General features: G+C 43.3%; 1 protein-coding gene across 1 annotated transcript in view; it reads left to right on the top strand.

Annotated features, from left to right (window-relative positions):
- The window catches only part of LOC111973850 (protein C-mannosyl-transferase DPY19L3-like), a 40,733-nt gene that overhangs the window by 5,289 nt on the left and 15,569 nt on the right, over positions 1-19,875 (top strand). The window contains 9 exon segments of the mRNA XM_024001271.2: positions 653-780; positions 11,294-11,384; positions 13,552-13,673; positions 13,782-13,927; positions 14,239-14,362; positions 14,585-14,719; positions 15,989-16,120; positions 16,289-16,390; positions 19,558-19,658. Coding sequence (XP_023857039.1) covers positions 653-780; positions 11,294-11,384; positions 13,552-13,673; positions 13,782-13,927; positions 14,239-14,362; positions 14,585-14,719; positions 15,989-16,120; positions 16,289-16,390; positions 19,558-19,658 — 1,081 coding nt within the window.

Below are 19,875 nucleotides of genomic sequence, written 5' to 3'. Positions count from 1 at the left end.
TGCCGGCTGTGTTCTGGTAAAGGAGGTCCGAGCGGAATTCCGATGCTGAAGTATGGGAAATGCCACCCCTCTATTCACCGCAGAGGAACTATTTTTCACCTTGACTTGTTAAAATAGCAAAGTACCTTTTCATTCATAGAATGAAAAGGTAACTATATTTAAAATCTGATCAGTACATTCCCACTTTATATCATGATGATGTGTATTTAAAATGAATGGCGCTGACCACTCCCCATACGTTCTCTCTGTCAAAACGCTTCTTTTCAGGTGACGTATGTACGTTCTGTTCCTGCACCTTAGATCTGTTATTTTATTTTTTTAAGTTGAGACATTAGGACAGTCTGTTTTTCAATTAATGAATCAATTTTGTCTTTATTAAAGCACTTTGATTTATTTTCTCTAGTCGTAATTTGTATTTTGCAAATTTGATAAATAAAACCCCAAAACATTTTTTGCACCCTATCTCAGTATCTCTTGTTGCCTCCTTGGTCATCCCTAACATCCTGTTAGGCATGGTGTCACATTGGTCAACGTAAGATGCTTATAGTTGCCTCATAATGCATACATACGAGAACCTTGTTTAGCCAAAGATTTTATAGGCTATCAATGGAGACATGTGATATTGTTTTGTGTTATGTTGTTCTCTCTTCAGGCGTATGGACATGGAGGACGGTGCTATGGGTTGCCATAGGTTGGATTGTGGGCATTAGTCTTGGCATGCTGTGCTGTATCTACGTGGCTACACTCCATGAAAATGACCTGTGGTTTTCCAACATCAAGGTGAGAATCCCCCCAAAGATGGCCTATCTACGTGGCTACACTCCATGAAAATGACCTGTGGTTTTCCAACATCAAGGTGAGAATCCCCCCAAAGATGGCCTCCCTGTATCACCATTGTTACTTGACTGTCCTGCAACCCACCCCTCGTCAAGTTCACATGTAGGAATCATATAGTCAAGTTGTTGGCAATAATGAATAGGGTATAGAAAGGAAGAGATCTTGATTTAAGTGTAACTTCTATGACATATCATGAGTTATGACCTATTTCCTTTGTTGGATTTCCTGATGTCATAAACACCTCAAGGTGAAACAGACGGATTTGTTCTCCACGTCTTTCTAGTCAGATTGTTTTTCAGCCCTTTTATAACCAAAGTCCTGAAATTCAAGCCAGCGGTTGTTACCAAATCCACCCTGAGCCTTCCAGGACAGTATAAAAGAACATGTGATTCTGCCCAGAGATATTATGTCATGTTCAGTCTGACGTGAAGTGCCTTTCCTGTGGTCTGGGACGTCATTAAATGGACCACATTTTGAGCTTCTTGTCAGGCCTCCCTCCTCAATAATTCCCGGGTGTTGATTTTGTCAGGAGCAGTGGTAGTCGACAGGTTTTTTCCCTCACGGTGCTGTGTTTTCTCTTTGAGAGTCCAGGTGTATACCTCCCACACAAATGCACAGCACAACTCGGCCCACTCATCCACGCTGTGAATAATTTGCTAGTGTGTCACGGAAATCAAAGCGCACACCTAATTGAGCTAACCTGCATGGATGCACATTTTTGATTTTATTCTGTTTCTTTCTCTTTGTGTTGTTTTCCCCCCTTCTCTGCCTCTGTCTCTCTGTGAACGTAGAGAAGGTAGACAGATGTTCTCATTTATAATAAATGCGGGTAACTTTACAGAGCTGGCAGCAGCGACTCCCCTGTATTCAAACTCCATGTGTTTATTTAACACAGTGTTCAGGAGGATGACATCACTGCACATTGTGAGCCTAGCAGTTTCCCAGAAAAGTGTGTGTGTGTGTGTGTGTGTGTGTAAAGCCTGATGCCTGTTAATGCTATTCTAGTTGTGGCTTTCTATTAAATCCACACTGGAAAAAGCAACAACACTGAACAGCCTAGACGACAGTGGTATCCTATGACTACCGGTACTACCTTATATGATTCATGCTTTGTTCTGGCTTCGGGTAGAGATGACCATGACTGGAATAAGCAATGCTCTCCTTATGTTTCATCAGCTATCCTCAGGAACAATGTCTCTTGACTGAATCAAGTGGGGACTAAGTGCAGTAAAACATGCAGAATATTAATGTCCTTGTCTTGGAGTCAGTGGTGATTTGTTTGTTGCAGTTAATCTATTGTGACTTGAGGGCTGCATGGGAGAATGCCGGTCATGTCTGCTTTGTTTTGGGAGTCTGCTTGTTTTGAAAGAGACCGAATTGAAYGATTCCATATTGTTTTTAAGCACCGTCCGCATGTTGGGTGGGTTTTGGCTCGGCGTTGACTGAATGTTACGGTAGCGTTTCTGAAAGGTAGGCATGTCTCTTAGTTATTTCCTATGGGACATCGCTGTTCACAGAGAAGCAGCTGCGTCCGGTCCTACTAAATTCATCACGTGTTAAGTCATGTCCATGACAGTTATAGCACCTACCGAAGCTTATTTCTGTCCACTTCTTCTCTCTCTCACTCCACTTTTTAGAAATATTTAAGCGGTCTGACAAACGGTTTTCCAAACGATGTTCCAGGCTTTTTGTCTTTGTCTTTTTCCTTTCTCTCTCTTTTTTTAATAGATGTGCCGAGAGGTCACCGGTTGTGAGTTGATTCGCCTTCCCTGTCCGGCGATTTCAGTTGTCTTCCAGAACACAGACCGAGCTGGTCCCTGTTTGCTTCAGATTGTTTTGCTTTTAAAGCTTTTTTTTTATGGCCTTGTAAAACGAATGTGATTGCTTTCTTTTCTTTTTTTCATCAACTGGTTATTAGACAGAGATTGGGCAGTTTTAAAAGAGCGACTGGGAAAACAGAAACCGAGTGAGTGGCCAGCTTTTTTCCCCCAGACTTTTTGCTGGATGATGAGAGGAGTGAGCTTGGAAGTAAGCCTTGGTCACATGGAGAGGTTCTAATCATGACTCCACCTGGGTACTTTCTCATCAGCGGGTGACTGCTGGATGTTAGAGGCAAGACGCGCATGAGCAACCCTGCATCCAGACATGGAAATACGCAAGAGAGAACTGAGCAAGCTGGAGAGTTACTGGGACATCTCTCGTTATGATATGTCTGCTGAAAGATGCGGTGGAGCAAGAGGGGGTTTAAGGGTCAGTGAAAGGGAAGACTCTGGGAGAGATTCCCAGAATTGGTACCGTCTGAGCATTCCACCTCTGTGGCCTTGGCAGACTGTTGTCATAGCAGCAGGGTTGGTATTGGCTGTGCTAACTGGGCTGGCTCATGCCTGGTGTGTTTACTCCATACATGAGAACCTTCTGTGGTTCTCTCACCTCAAGGTAAGCTGTGCTCTGCTAATGTCATCAATCAAATCAAATGTATTGGTCACATGCACGTGTTTAGMAAATGTTATTGCTGGTGTAGCGAAATGCTTGTGCTTCTAGCTCCGACAGACAAGTAATATCTAACAGTTTCACAACATATTCCAAAAAACACGTACATCTAAGTAAGGAATGGATTAAGAATATGTACATATATGTCCGAGCAGCACTGGACTAAGATACAGTGGCAAAGTATAGAATACAGTATATACATATGAGATGGGTGATGCAATATTTAAACACAATTAAAGTGACTAAGATACTGTAGAATAGTATAGAGTACAGTTTACACATATGTGATGAGTAATGCAAGATACGGAGACATTATTAAAGTGGCTAGTGTTTCATTTCCTTAAAGTGGCCAGTGATTCCTAATCTATGTCTATAGGCAGCAGCATCTGATGTGCTGGAGATGGCTGTTTAACAGTCAGGGGTGTAGTATACAATACAGTATATACAGTTGAAGTCGGAAGTGACGTTTCGGGTAGCCTTCCACAAGCTTCCCACAATAAGTTGGGTGAATTTTGTCCCATTCCTCCAGAACAGAGCTGGTGTAACTGAGTCAGGTTTGTAGGCCTCCTTGCTCACACATGCTTTTTCAGTTCTGCCCACAAATTTTCTATGGGATTGAGGTCAGGGCTTTGTGATGGCCACTCCAATACCTTGACTTTGTTGTCCTTAAGCCATTTTGGCACAACTTTGGAAGTATGCTTGGGGTCATTGTCCATTTGGAAGACCCATTTGCGACCAAGCTTTAACTTCCTGACTGATGTCTTGAGATGTTGCTATCCACACTGATGTCTTGAGATGTTATATCCACATAAATTTTCTTCCTCATGAAGCCATCTATTTTGTGAAGTGCACCAGTCCCTCCTGCAGCAGAGCACCCCCATAACGATTGTCATTATGGCCAAACAGTTCTATTTTTGTTTCATCAGACCAGAGGACATTTCTCAAAAAAGTATGATCTTTGTCCCCGTGTGCAGTTACAAACCGTAGTCCGGCTTTTTTATGGCGGTTTTGGAGCAGTGGCCTCTTCCTTGCTGAGTGGCCTTTCAGGTTATGTTGATATAGGACTCATTTTACTGTGGATATGGATACTTGTGTACCTGTTTCCTCCAGCATCTTCACAAGGTCCTTTGCTGTTGTTCTGGGAATGATTTGCACTTTTCGCACCAATGTACATTCATCTCTAGGAGACAGAATGCGTCTCCTTCCTGAGCGGTATGGCGGCTGCGTGGTCACATGGTGTTTATACTTGCATGCTATTGTTTGTACAGATGAATGTGGTACCTTCAGGTGATAAGAAATTGCTCCCAAGGATGAACCAGACTTGTGGAGGTCTACAATGTTTTGGGGGGCTGATTTCTTTAGATTTTCCCATGATGTCAAGCATAGAGGCACTGAGTTTGAAGGTAGGCCTTGAAATACATCCACAGGTAAACCTCCAATTGACTGAAATGATGTCAATTAGCCTATCAGAAGCTTCTAAAGCCATGACATAATTTTCTGGAATTATCCAAGCTGTTTAAAGGCACAGTCAACTTAGTGTATGTAAACTTCTGACCCACTGGAATTGTGATACAGTGAATTATAAGTGAAATAATCTGTCTGTAAACAATTGTTGGAAAAATTACTTGTGTCATGCACAAAGTAGATGTCCTAACTGACTTGCCAAAACGATAGTTTGTTAAAAAGAAATTTGTGGAGTGGTTGAAAAACCAGTTTTAATGACTCCAACCTAAGTGTATGTAAACTTCCGACTTCAACTGTACATATGAGATGGGTGATGCAGTATGTAAACACAGTTTAAAAGTGACTAAGATACCGTAGAATAGTTTGGAGCAGGGATGCACAATATATCGGTGAACATATCAGAATCGGACGATATTAGCTAAAAATGCCAACATTGGCACCGGCCCGATGTCTAGTTTAATTTTGTGCTACACGTTCAACACAGCATTCCTGACCTAGCCCACAATGTCTGCCTTGTGGATCGAGCAGTCAACAAGTCGAGCAGTCATTTGAAAGAGTAAGAACATTTCAGCGAGACAACTCAAAGGCGAAATCCATTAAAAGCCAAGATAACGGAATTCATTGCCCTTGACAATCAACCGTTCTCTGTCGTGGGCGATGGTGGTTGCGCACCGGTACACACTACCAAGTGTGCTATTTTTCAGATGTTGCCCTACCGGAGTTACACAGTAATAGCGTCACTGCTATTAGCTTCACGACTGACATTTGGACCTGCGACATCAACCCCATGAGCATGCCGAGTCTGACATCACAATGGGTCGTCGAGGATTTCATACTGAGGAAAGTCGTATTGCATGCTCATGAATGTGCTGGTTCTCATACTGCTGCTGCCATTTCAATAGCATTTGAGAACATGTTTGAAGCTTGGAAACATGAACACACTAGCTAGCTCCATTCGACCAACTGACTCGAGAAATAAACTCATCAACTGCGCCTGCAGCAGACGTGATACCCTCTGTCATGGCATTGAAACGCCTGCTCAACAAAACTGCTGACACAGGCTGCGAGCAAGCGATTTGGTGGTATTCTCTATTTACGGTGTCGCCACCATGCTTTATGCTGTTACTTCGATGCAGACAAGAAACATGGTTTACGTGAAATGTTACCTACACAGCTGGACAAGATGGAAACGGACACCGTGACAGTGCGCACCGAGGAAGAGAGGCCACGGACAGACAGAGCTGAAACTTTACTGTTTGACATGTATGATGAAATCCTGGTTGAGAATGAAACAACTGAACTAACGAACAATGAAACAGCACAGCAAGTAAGTGAAAGTAGGTTTTGATTATGTTTTACTGGTAATGGGGACATATGTAAATGCTAACAAAATCACTTTTTGGTGTGTGTAACCTTTATTTAACTAGGCAAGTCAGTTAAGAACAAATTCTTATTTACAATGACGGCCTACCCCGGCCAAACCCAGACRACGCAGGGCCAATTGTTCACCGGCCTATGGGACTCCCAATCACGGCCGGATGTAATACAACCTGGATTCGAACCAGGGACTGTATTGACGCCTCTTGCACTGCGATGCAGTGTCCATGTGTGTGTTTTAACTATTTAACTGTACTAGAATGCTTAAAAGGCYGCTAAAACTWAAAATATTGGTTATCGTATCGKKTTTTTTTGGCAAGGAAAATATTGSATATCTGTATCGGCCMAAAATGTCATATCGGTGCATCACTAGTGTGGAGTGCAGTTTAAACATATGAGATGAATAATGCTAGATACGGAAACATTATTRAAGTGGCTAGTGRTCCATTTCTAAAAGTGGCCAGTGRTTCCTAATCTATGTCTATAGGTAGCCGCCTCTGATGTGCTAGTGATGGCTGTTTAGCAGTCTGATGGCTTTGAGATAGAAGCTGTTTCTCAGTCTCTAGGYCCCAGCTTTGATGCACCTGTACTGACCTCGCCTTCTGGATGATAGCGGGGTGAACAGGCAGTGGCTCGGGTGGTTGATGTCCTTGATGATCTTTTTGGCCTTCCTATGGCATCAGGTGCTGTAGGTGTCCTGGAGGGCGGGAAGTTTACCCCCGGTAATGCGTTGGGCAGACCACACCACCCTCTGGAGAGCTTTGCGATTGTGGGCGGTGCAGTTACCGTACCAGGCGGTGATGCAGTTACCGTACCAGGCGGTGATACAGCCCGACAGGATGCTCTCAATTGTGCATCTGTAAAAGTTTGTGTGGGTTTTAGGTGTTAAGCCAAATTTCTTTAGCCTCCTGAGGTTGAAGAGGCGCTGTTGCATCTTATTCACCACACTGTCTGTGTGGGTGGACCATTTCAGTTTGTCAGTGTTGTGTACGCCGAGGAACTTGAAGCTTTCCACCTTCTCCACTGTGGTCCCATCGATGTGGATAGGAGGGTGCTCCCTCTGCTGTTTCCTGAAGTCCACGATCATCTCCTTAGTTTTGTTGAGGTTATTTTCCTGGCACCAGGCTCCCAGAGCCCTCACCTCCTCCCTGTAGGCTGTCTCATCATTGTTGGTAATTAAGCCTACTACTGTTGTCATCTGCAAACTTGATGATTGAGTTGGAGGCGTGCTTGGCCACACAGTCATGGGTGAACAGGGAGTACAGGAGGGAGCACGAGTGTTGAGGATCAGTGAAGAGAAGGTGTTGTTTCCTACCTTCAACACCTGGGGGCGACCCATCAGGAAGTCCAGGACCCAGTTGCACAGGGCGGGGTTCAGACCCAGGGCCTCTAGATTGATGATGAGCTTGGAGGGTACTATGGTGTTAAATGCTGAGCTATTGTCAATGAACAGCATTCTTACGTAGGTATACCTTTTGTCGAGATGGGACAKGGCAGTGTGCAGTGTGGTGRCGATTGCATTGTCTGTGGATCTATTGGGGCGGTAAGCAAATTGAAGTGGGTCTAGGGTGGCAGGTGATATGATCCTTGACTTGTCTCTCAAAGYACTTTATGATGACATAGGTGAGTGCTATGGGCCGATAGTCATTTRGTTAAATTACCTTTGCTTTCTTAGGTACGGGGACAATGTTGGCCATCTTGAAGCATGTGGGAAYAACAGACTGGGATAGGGAGAGATTGAATATATCTGTAAACACACCAGTCAGCTGGTCTGCGCATGCTTTGAGGAYGCGGCTAGKGATACCATCTGGGCYGGCAGCCTTGCGAGGGTTAACACGCTTAAATGTCTTACTCATATCGGCCACGGAGAAAGAGAGCCCAGAGTCCTTGATAGCGGGCAGCGTCGGTGGCACTGTATAATCCTCAAAGCGAGCGAAGGTGGTGTTCAGCCTGTCCGGAAGCAAGACGTCGTTGTCCGCAACGTGGCTGGTTTTCCTTTTAGAATCCGCGATTGTCTGTAGACCTTGCCACATAGGTCTCGTGTCTGAGCCGTTGAACTGGGACTCAACTTTGTCCCTATACCGATGTTTAGCCTGCCTGATTGCTTTGCGGAGGGAATAACTACACTGTTTGTATTCTTCCATATTCCCAGTCTTCTTGCCCTGGTTAAATGCGGTGGTTCGCGCTTTCAGTTTTGCGCGAATGCTCCCATCTATCCATGCTTTCAGGGAGCCCGGTACACCCCTTTYGTATAATGGGATGATGTTGCCTTTTCTGAAAAGTACTTGCAATACAGGTTAACATTCTTTAAAATATTCAACTTGTGAATTAACAGCAATTGGGGAGATAATCTTGGTTAACCCAGAACTAAAATCTTGTGTAATGTGTTTAGATGCTCGACAACGGTACCATTTATTTAAGTGATAATGCCAGTGAAGCCGGTGCTTGGAAGATATATTTGCACGGGTGTTGTTAGGCCTGAGAAAAGTCGAGGGCTGGCAAACTGTGCCAATATATCCTCCACCGGCTTCGAGGGCATTATCACTTTTATACAATGGGTTACCAACATATTCAAATAATGATTTGCATATTTTATTTAAAAACGTTATTTTGATTAATTTATTCTTACTGTTTCATCCTTCCACAAGATATAGTCCCAACACAAATCTAGGGTTGCTATTCAAGCCGGCTGGTCGTTTGTTCTATCGTTCCGTTGCCATACCAGCTGGCAACGTTCTTATCCCTTGCTTGCTAGCTAGCTAGCCAACTACGGCTAACTTACAGTCAYGTCAAACAGTGTAGCCAGAATAACAGCAAAGTAGCTGCATTTGCGTTTGTTTAAGCAGTTTTCTTGTGACATTTATTTGGATTTGTCCATAATGAGATAATGATGCTTGATTTTGCCTGGCATAGAAGATGTGCTCTCTCGTCAAGACACTGTTGTTCAGAGGAGCTAGCCAACAACACAGCTAACACAATCACTTCAAACTGAAGCTGGAAAKACAGCAAACTAGCTGCATTTTGTTTTAGCTGCTTTCTTTTGATATGTATTTGTATATATATCCATAATCCTGCTGCTGATTCATGATTTTTACTGTCTGAAAAAAGCTGCATGCCTGTCATTTATTTATATCATTTAACCTCTATTTAACTAGGCTGTCTCCATAACAAGGCTGTCTCGTCTGTCTCATCCCGACTCCTGACACTTTCATTACTATGTGACAGCTGGAGATCAAATTTGAATATTGAAACAATGTTGCAAATGTTAGAGAGACAGCGAGGTTTATTCAAATCTCTACTGTTGAAAACGAAATGTTAGTGTAAAAGAAATGTGAGATAATGTCTTGATATGTTTTATAGTGGARATCAAGTTTATAAATTGCCTGGCTGGGCTGATGAGACAGTGSATTGKGCAGTTAGATGCAACAGAGTAAATGGGCWTTTTAACGTCATTCAGGATTAGACCCACCCGTTGTATAAATGTAGGTAATCTGTCCACGAGAGATTATTGAGAAGATAGCAGGGGTTGTATTGTGGTTACATTTAAAAAATATATATTCTATAATGAAGTTATAAAGAGATGTAATCTCATTTATATTTTTCCCAGGTGCATCCATTTGCAGGCTTCCTACTCTCTGTCATTTCCCACACGACGTCAGTAATGCTGCGTATCCAGCACAATGTCTCAGGGGAGGACGTTATATTTCACTGTCCCATTCTTAACCACGCATTTTTAATGSACCCGTCTATTATAGTCAACATGTTTAAGGCTCAGACAGTATTAACGGCTGTGCATGCATGAAAMRWWWWTTCTGTGAAGTTTTTCCATGTAYAGTGCATTCAGAAAGTATTCAGACCCCTTAACTTTTTCCACATTTTTGTTACGTTATAGCCTTATTCCAAAATGTATTAAATGATTTATATGTTCTCATCAATCTACACACAATACCCCATAATATAAAAGCAAAAACAGGTTTTTAGAAATGTTTGCAAATTTATTTGAAATAAAAAAACAGAAATACCTTATTCACATAAGTATTCAGACCCTTTGCTATGAGACTCGAAATGGAGCTTAGGTGCATCTTGTTTCCATTGATCATCCTTGAGATGTTTTATCYAACTTGATTGGAGTCCACCGGTGGTAAATTCAATTGATTGGACATGATTTGGAAAGGCACACACCTGTCTATATAAGGTTCCACAGTTGACAATGCATGTCAGAGGAAAAATCAAGCCATGAGGTCGAAGGAATTGTCTTGGTCGAGACTCCGAACATGATTGTGTCGAGGCACAGATCTGAGGAAGGGTACCAAAACATTTCATCTGCAATGAAGGTCCCCAAGAACACAGTGGCTCCATCATTCTTAAATAAAAGAAGTTTGGAACCACCAAGACTTTTCCTGAAGCTAGCCAAACTGAGCAATCGGGGAGAAGGGCTTTGGGGGATTGTTTTCAGTGGCAGGAACTGGGAGACTAGTCAGGATCAAGAAAAGATGAACCGAGCCAAGTAAAATGAAAACCTTGATGAAAACTTGCTCTAGAGCATTCAGGACCTCAGACTGGGGCGAAGGTTCACCTTCCAACAGGACAACGACCATAAGCACACAGCCAAGAAAACACAGGAGTGGCTTCGGGACAAGTCTCTGAATGTCCTTGAGTGGCCAGCTAGAGCCAGACTTGAACCCAATCTAACATCTCTGGAGATACCTGAAAATAGCTGTGCAGCGACGGTCCCCATCCAACCTGACAGAGCTTGAGAGGATCTGCAGAGAAGAATGGGAGAAACTCTCCAAATACAGTTGTCAAGCTTGTAGCGTCATACCCAAGAATCGCTGCCGAAGGTGCTTCAACAAAGTACTGAGTAAAGGGTCTGAATACTTATGTAAATGTGATATTTCAGTTAAAAAAATTATACATTTGCAAAAAATTATGGGTGTTGTGTGTAGATTGAGGGGGAAAAAACTATTTAATCCATTTTGAATAAGGCTGTAACGTAACAAAATGTGGAAAAAGTCAATGGTCTGAGTACTTTACGAATGCACTGTTCCTGTTGTTCATATGGAGACTCATCTTTGTGTTGTTTTTATGTTTTGTAAATGTATTTTCATCTCTACTTATATTTYAGGAAGTTGAGCGTGAAATCTCCTTTCGGACAGAATGTGGCCTGTACTACTCGTACTATAAACAGATGTTGAGAGCTCCCTCCATACAGCAAGGTATGGTACAATGACWGTTACTCACAGTAGATATAGGCTAACCCCCCCCCTACTCCCACAATCCCCTCAGGTTATTCTACTAGTCATCTCGGGAAAGAGCACAGAGGCTACTGAGAATCATAACCTTTTATGGTCACAAGTGCTCTTTCAGAACTCAATGCCCTGGAAATGAGCCCATTCACATTTAAAACATTTCCTTCTCTTGTAAAYTCTGGACAGTCATCTTTTCGCCCMCTCTATAAAAKAAATGTATTTTAATTATGCAGCATTTGCCAAAAGAGAGGTCCTTAAATAGCGAGACAGAGGGCATTGGCATACCCCTCGGTCCACTTGTCTGTCTGGTCGCGTCCCTTCATCATTATGTAACGAGGGAGGTATTTGACCAATGGCTTGTTATGTAACCATGGTAACAAAGCTAGTTAAAAGGGAGACAATGAAGAAGAAAAAAAAGAAAAAAACAATGGCATTGTAAGTGACMTGTGTCATACTTTATCTTTTAACAGGACCTCTCAGGATGGGGTGTTGTATTTATGCATGGATATAGCGCAGTCATTTTGCCTGGCTCTAATCAAAGGCCTGGAGCGAAACCTCAGATCTTTGTTGCTATTTTCGAGGTACTGTTTGCTCATACCAAACGTAATTCAATAACGCTCTTGCCCAGCAGACTGGAAACATGATCACACTTTGTTTACATGATTCCATCTGCCCAAGTTAGCGTGATCCTATCCCGGCATCATAACTCGGCAGAGTTAATATGAGATCAGAGTGATGCGTCACCGTTTTTTAAATTGTCACGCAAATGTGGAATTAGTATCTCACACCCTATAACTCTGGAGAAGTTAGTCTGTTTAGTTTGAATGAGTTGCTGTATTACTCTAAACTTTCTGTGACTGGTCCACTTTCAGTATATAAAGTAAGTGTCCAGTGAAAATCTCACTTTTTAAAAGTTAAGGACCGTAAAAAAAAAAAAAAAATTGCTATTTCCTCATAAAGGATGATGACATCCTCATGAGGAGGATGAGCTGGCCAATCAGTTGTCTATTCGCATTAATATTTTTAATGAGCGGTTACTCGCCGACACAATAGAGTAGTGAGGAAGAGGAGGAGCTCCGCTGGCCGTTCGTGTCTGGAAGTAATTTAGCCGTTGATTGTAGCCATTGGCACTCTGTAGTTGCAATTTTCTCTAGTTTTCTCGTGTCAATTAACTTTTTACATTCCTGGATTACTCATTATACCAATAAAGTCAGATTTAATCAACAAATAGGATAGTCAGTTTAAAAAAGGTTAAGGGTGCAAGACTGTGTACACATCTGGCTRTGTTGGCAAAATCACTACATATCCCATCGAGCCAATCAGAGAGAGGCTGCCCATTGTCACAGTTCCACGACCAGTCAAACATCCAGCTAACCCTATGCCAATGATGCCAGTGGATCTCAAAACTGAACTTGGATCCGTGTTAAGTAGAAATGATATCCTTCGCCACCGTTGTCTTACAACACGACAGATCGTGCGAACCAGTCAACAAAACAATAAATCATTTTCAAGTTTCTTTCCAGCGAATTTCTTAGTTACATGATTGTACGTATAACTAGCTAAGAAGYTTTGAAGTTGAGGGTGCAGTATTTATGAAGTTTGGCAATGAGGACGAAAACTAGTAGCGTAGTTTAGTCAGGGAAAGCCGGGGAAAACGAGCTCGGGGCAGGATATACTGTAGCTGGGCGCCCATGTGCACTAGGCTAATTCAGGGCACAGATTGTAGTTTTTATGCCATTATATCACGAAAAAAGTTTGAACAATTCAGAGACTGAAACGAATACATCAGATGACAAATATTTAACTGGATACACAATCCCGAAATCAGCTGTCACTGTCAATAGTAAAACAATGCTTMAAATGACGTTTGATTGAACCTGAATCTAGAAAATGAATGGTGAGGTCGATTCCGGACACGTTGGGCTTCTCCTCCTCACCACTCTGTTCTGTTGTTGTCCACCTAAACCATTCCAACACAGAAAAAACTGCCCTTTAACATACATGATTACCAGTTTTTGGAAGGAGACCTATTTCACTTATATTGTAATTMATTATAGRTCATAATTCATAGAAATCTGGAAACATGGGACAGTTACTTTAAGAAAGAACCTTATTTCTGTCTGTATGTGATCAGGTCTTTCAGAGCTCATCAATGATAATGCCACTGAATCCAAGAGAACCATCAACCTCCTGCGACGCATGAACATCTATCAGGAGGTGTTCCTAGGTGTTCTCTATAGGATTCTACCCATACAGGTAATACAGAGAGCACACATCTACTAACATGGCATTTCAAATAGTAATGGAGATGATTGATGAGATGATTGGTCATTATCTCATGGTGTGTGTGTGTGTTTGTTTCAGGCCTACCTGGAGCCAGTGTATTTCTATATCTACACAGTGTTTTCCCTCCAAGCGGTGTATGTCATAGCCCTATTCATCACCAGCTGGCTGCTCAGTGGTTCCTGGCTAGCAGGGGCTCTCACTGGAGTCTGGTACATCCTCAACAGGTATACATCTCACCATGCACACCCAACTAATGATTCATTGTAAGGCTAAACGTATTGGCCTGGTCCCAGATCTGTTGGTGCTTTTGCCTACTTCATTGTCAACCTAAACATGACACAAGTCCATAAGGACTTGGCAAGAGAGCAGAAGCAGACTGGCATACAGTTTATACAATTATAACTACTGGACAAACTTGATGACCTACTGCAAGCTGTCACAAGTCCAATCCTAAAATGCCCCCTTCGACCTGAGATCTGAATGGACATTTAAATGGTGGTGGTCTGAGTGTTCCATATGTGTGATTGTGTTCCAGAGTGGACACAACGCGGGTGGAGTTCACCATCTCTCTCAGGGAGAACTGGTCCCTGCCCTTCTTCGCTCTCCAGATAGCTGCCATCACTTGCTACCTGAGGCCTCACCTCAAACCCATCCAGCAGGTAGACACTCACCTAGCAGAGGACACCATCTCCTCTGTTCTCCACACATACACACACACACACACACACACACAATTAGACCAGAATAGGAGAATGAAGAGAAAATCTGTGGAAATAGACAATGAATCACTATCAAACTAAGTATCTTATAAGTTGTTTTGAGGTCTAGTGGCTGGTTATAATGGGATCTGTGTTGTCCGTCTACTCCTTTCCTGTGAGCAGAAGGTGGTGTTGTGGCTGATGTTCCTGGCCACGTTGTGTTTCTGCCTCACCTGGCAGTTTAATCAGTTCATCCTGCTGGTTCAGGCTCTCATCATCTTCACCCTGGACTGTCTGGACCTCATCTCCACAGAACAGGTCTGCGACATCATTCCTCTCTCATCATGCACGTTACCATCACAGCATTCAGCCAAATATATGTTGCWTTATTTTGTTCCTAGGCCGAGATTCAATCCGTCACAGATTTAAGGACCTGTGCATGATATTAGAGAGATCACGTTCRCTGTGGGTGGCAGCTCAAGCAATCAGGATTGAGGGTTAGAGTTGAGCCGGGATCTGCACATGAAGCTAGGTTCAGGGTTTTGGTTCAAATACAATTGTATTTGTCACATGCGCCAAATACCACAGGCGTAGACTTTTCTGTGAAATGCTTATTTGTGAGGCCTTTCCCTACAGTGCAGAGTAATAGTATATTCAAGGAGTACTGGTACCGAGTCAATGTGCAGGGGTACGAGGTAATTGAGGTAATATGTACATGTAGATAAGGGACTAGGCTATCAGGATAGATCAAAAAACATAGTAGCAGCAAGGGTATGTGAAAGTGTGTCTGTCTGTGAGTGTGTCGTCAATATGTGTGAGCGTGTGTGTGTGTGTGTTGGAGTGTCAGTGTACTGTGTGGGTAGAGTCCATCGAGTGCGCATGAGACAGTGCAAGCGATTCAGTGCCCCACCCCCCAAAAGTGTCAATGCAAATAGTCTGACTAGCCATTTGATTAGCAGTGTTATGACTTGCGGATAGAAGCTGTTCAGGAGCCTTTTGGTCCTAGACTTGGCGCTCCGGTACCGCTTGCCGTGCGGTAGCAGAGAAAACAGTCTATGACTTGGGTGGCTGGAGTCTTTGACAATTTTTAGGGCCTTCCACCGCCTGGTACAGAGGTCCTGGATGGCACACAGCTCAGCCCTAGTGATGTACCGGGCCTTACACACTACCCTCTGTAGCGCGGATGCCAAGCAGTTGCCATACCAGGCGGTGATGCAGCCAGTCGAGATGCTCTCATGGTGCAGCTGTAGAACTTTTTGAGGATCTGAGGGCCCATGCCAAATCTTTGAGGCTAGGGTTACAGTTGAGGTTGGTGTTTGTATTTTGGGTTGAGGGTTACAGTTGAGCCAGGATGTGGACATGAAGCTAAGGTTAGGGTTTTAGTTAGGGTTGAGGCTATGGTTAGGGTTGAGCCAGGACGTGGACTTTGTAGCTCAGTTGGTAGACCAGGGTGCTCGTAACGCCAGGGGTAGTGGGTTCTATTCCCAGGACCACCCATACGTAAAATGTATGCACATATGGCTGTACGTCGCTTTGGATAAAAGAGTCTGCTAAATGGCATATATTATTACCGATTCCTCTCTCCAGGTGACCTGCCTGTACCTAGTCCAGGTAAGCAGCCTGCTGTGCGTGTGGCTGCTGCAGTTCTGTAACTCCATGATCCTGGGCTCTCTGGCTCTCAGCTTCATTGTGGCCGCTCTCTTTGTCAAGCACTTCCAGGTGAGCCCAAAMACATACTGTATGTTCCTCTTAAAATCCCAGGGATTTGACTTGGTTTATTTTACAGTCTTGATATACAGTAAGTGCAACATCTGTGGTCATGATACACTGATATGCTGTTTGTGTTTTTGAAAGCTCTTTTGTCTTTTTGCCTTGTGTTCCATGGAGAGAGGGCTGAAGACAGGAGGTCTCGCAGCACGGCTGGGAAAGCTGCTCCTTCACACCGTCCTCGTCCTCGCACTAACATTCACTATTCATTATTTAGCCAAGGTGAGCCCTGAGACTTGTACTACATCCTCCTCCTCCTGTCACCAGGAATGAATAGCAAGTCATCTATGTGTGTTACGGGCTGCGGAGAAGCCAGGAGGAAGGCACACAGGAGTCGGGAGGACATCGTGAAAACATTTACAGTACCAGTCAAAAGTTTGGACACGCCTACTCATTCAAGGGTTTTTCTTTATTTTTACTATTTTMTACATTGTAGAATAATAATGAAGACATCAAAACTATGAAATAACACATTTGGAATCATGTAGTAACCAAAAAAGTGTTAAACAAATCAAAATATATTTCAGATTCTTCAAAGTAGCCACCCTTTGCAATGATGACAGCTTTACACACTCGTAACATTCTGTCAACCAGCTTCACCTGGAATGCGTTTCCAACAGTCTTGAAGGACTTCCCACATATGCTGCTTTTCCTTCACTCTGCGGTCCAACTCATCCCAAACCATCTCATTTGGGTTGAGGTCAGGTGATTGTGGAGGCCAGGTCATCTGATGCAGCACTCCATCACTCTCCTTCTTGGTAAAATAGCCGTTACACAGCCTGAAGGTGTGTTGGGTTATTGTCCTGTTGAAAAAGAAATGATAGTCCCACTAAGTACAAACCAGATGGGATGGCGTATCACTGCAGAATGCTGTGGTAGCCATACTGGTTAAGTCACTGACAGTGTCACCATCAAAGCCCCCCCACACCGTCACACCTCCTCCTCCATGCTTCACAGTGGGAACCACACATGCGGAGATCATCCATTCCCCTGCTCTGCGTCTCACAAAGACACAAAAATCTCACATTTGGATACATCAGACCAAAGGACAGATTTCCACCGGCCTAATGTCCATTTCTCGTGTTTCTTGGTCCAAGCAAGTCTCTTCTTCTTATTGGTGTCCTTTAGTAGTGGTTTCTTTGCAGCAATTTGACCATGAACGTCTGATTCACACAGTCTCCTCTGAACAGTTGATATTGAGATGTGTCTGTTACTTAAACTCTGTGAAGCATTTATTTGGGCTGCAATTTCTGAATTTGGTAACTCGAATGAACTTACCTTCTGCAGCAGAGGTAACTCTTTCTTCCTTTCTTGTGGCGGTCCTCATGAGAGCCAGTTCCGTCATATTGCTTGATGGTTTTTGCGACTGCACTTGAAGAAATTTTCTAAGTTCTTGAAATGTTCCGTATTGACTGACCTTCATGTCTTCAAGTAATGATGGATTGTCATTTCTCTTTGCTTTTTTGAAATGTTCTTGCCATATTATGGACTTGGTCTTTTACCAAATAGGGCTATCTTCTGTATACCACCCCTACCTTGTCACAGCACAACTGATTGGCTCAAATGCATTAAGAAGGAAAGAAATTCCCCAAATTAACAAGGCACATCTGTTAATTTAAATGCATTCCAGGTGCATCTGGAATGCATCTCATGAAGCTGGTTGAGAGAATGCCAAGAGTGTGCAAAGCTGTCATCAGTGCAAAGGGTGGCTACTTTGAGGAATCTCAAATATAAAATAGAATTAGTTGCAGTGCACGCTGACCAGGTCGGCTGGCTTCCGGGTTGGATGGCCGTTGTGTCAAGAAGCAGTGCGGCTTGGTTGGGTTGTGTTTCGGAGGACGCATGGCTCTCGACCTTCGTACTCTCCCAAGTCCGAATGGGAGTTGCAGCGATGAGACAAGACTGTAACTACAACCAATTGGATATCACGAAATTGGGGAGAAAAAAGGGGTGGGAAGAAAAAAAAACGACAGAATTCTTTCACTTACTTTTTGTGCTCTTTTGTTGTTCATCTGTTTAGTCGTTTCAGTCTCAACCAGGATTTCATCATACATGTCAAGCAGTGAAGTTTCAGCTCTGTCTGTCGGTGGCCTCTCTTCCTCGGTGCGCACTGTCACTGTGTCCATCTTGTCCAGCTGTGTAGGTAACATTTCACGTAAACCCCGTTTCTTGTCTGCATCGAAGTAGCGGTCCTTGTACCTAGCATCGAGCATGGTGGCGACACAGTGAAGAGAGCATGCCACCAAATCGCTTGCTCACAGCCTGTGTCGCCAGTTTTGTTGAGCAGGCGTTTCAATGCCATGACAGAGGGTATCACGTCTGCTGCAGGCGCAGTTGATGAGCTTATTTCTCGAGTCAGTTGTTCGAATAGAGCTAGCTGGTGTGTTCATGTTTCAAACATGTTCTCAAATGCTATTGAAATGGCAGCAGCGGTATGACAACCAGCACATTCATAAGCATGCAATACGGCTTTCCTCAGTACAAAATCCTCGACAACCCACTGTGCTGTCAGACTCCGCATGCTCATGTGGCTGATATCGCTGGTCCAAATGTCAGTCGTGAAGCTAATAGGAGTGACGCTATTGCTGTGTAACTTCGGTAGGGCAACATCTGAAAAATAGCGCACTTGGTAACGTTAGTGTGAAAGCCAACATCACCCACGACAGAGAACGGTTGATTGTCAAGGGCAATGAATTCCGTTATCTTGGCGTTTAATGGATTTCGCCTTTGAGTTGTCTCGCAGGAATGTTCTTACTCTTTCAAATGACTGCTCGACTTGTTGACTCCTCGATCCACACGGCAGACATTGTGGGCTAGGTTAGGAATGCTGTGTTGAACGTGTAGCGCCAAATTTTACGCGGCGTCATTACATCATGTACCTACGTTATATAGCTTTGACATCGGCGTTAAAATAGACATTGGGCCGATGTTGGCATTTTTAGCTAATATCGTCCNGGCGTCATTACATCATGTACCTACGTTATATAGCTTTGACATCGGCGTTAAAATAGACATTGGGCCGATGTTGGCATTTTTAGCTAATATCGTCCGATTCCGATATCTTCACTGGTATATCGTGCTTCCCTGGTGTTTTTTCGTAGTTTTGATGTCTTCACTGTTATTCTACAATGTAGAAAATAGTCAAAACGAAGAAAAACCCTTGAATGAGAAGGTGTGTCCAGACTTTTGACTGGTACTGTATATCCAGCTGTTTCAAAATGCAGCATGTAACTGAAACTTACATGGGAMTAACTATGTGTCTGTCATGTACATTATGTTAACTTGCATCTMAGGAATGTTGTTTTTAAATGTCTTGCTGTTTCGTGTTGACTCAGACATGCATAACCTGACCTTATCTCTTTTCCTTGTGTATCTTCATGTTTGYACAGCAAGCGTTGCAGGTCCGATCGGATGAACACATCTTTAAATTCATAAAGTCCAAATTTGGCTTKGGGCCTACCAGGTAGAATGCACTGACTTCCTTCATCATGTTTAAATGATTCACTAATTGACACTTACCTAGTGTAGAATCCTGAGATGATAAAACCCCTTTCATTGATCGCATATTAAATATAATTTATGCACGCGGAGGAAATGTGCTGTGGTCTTTCAGATTAAGTATCCAGCAAACTGAGGGAAATAACTGCTATGTCAATTCTCAAAGCCACAGTGTAACAAGAGCTTGCCAACATCTTTCTCGCTCTCTC

Source organism: Salvelinus sp. IW2-2015, linkage group LG15 (genome assembly GCF_002910315.2).
Source record: "Salvelinus sp. IW2-2015 linkage group LG15, ASM291031v2, whole genome shotgun sequence".
In the NCBI taxonomy this organism is placed as follows: domain Eukaryota; kingdom Metazoa; phylum Chordata; class Actinopteri; order Salmoniformes; family Salmonidae; genus Salvelinus; species Salvelinus sp. IW2-2015.
Note: the sequence above shows the minus strand (reverse complement) of the source record. Positions and strands in the feature narration are given on the sequence as shown.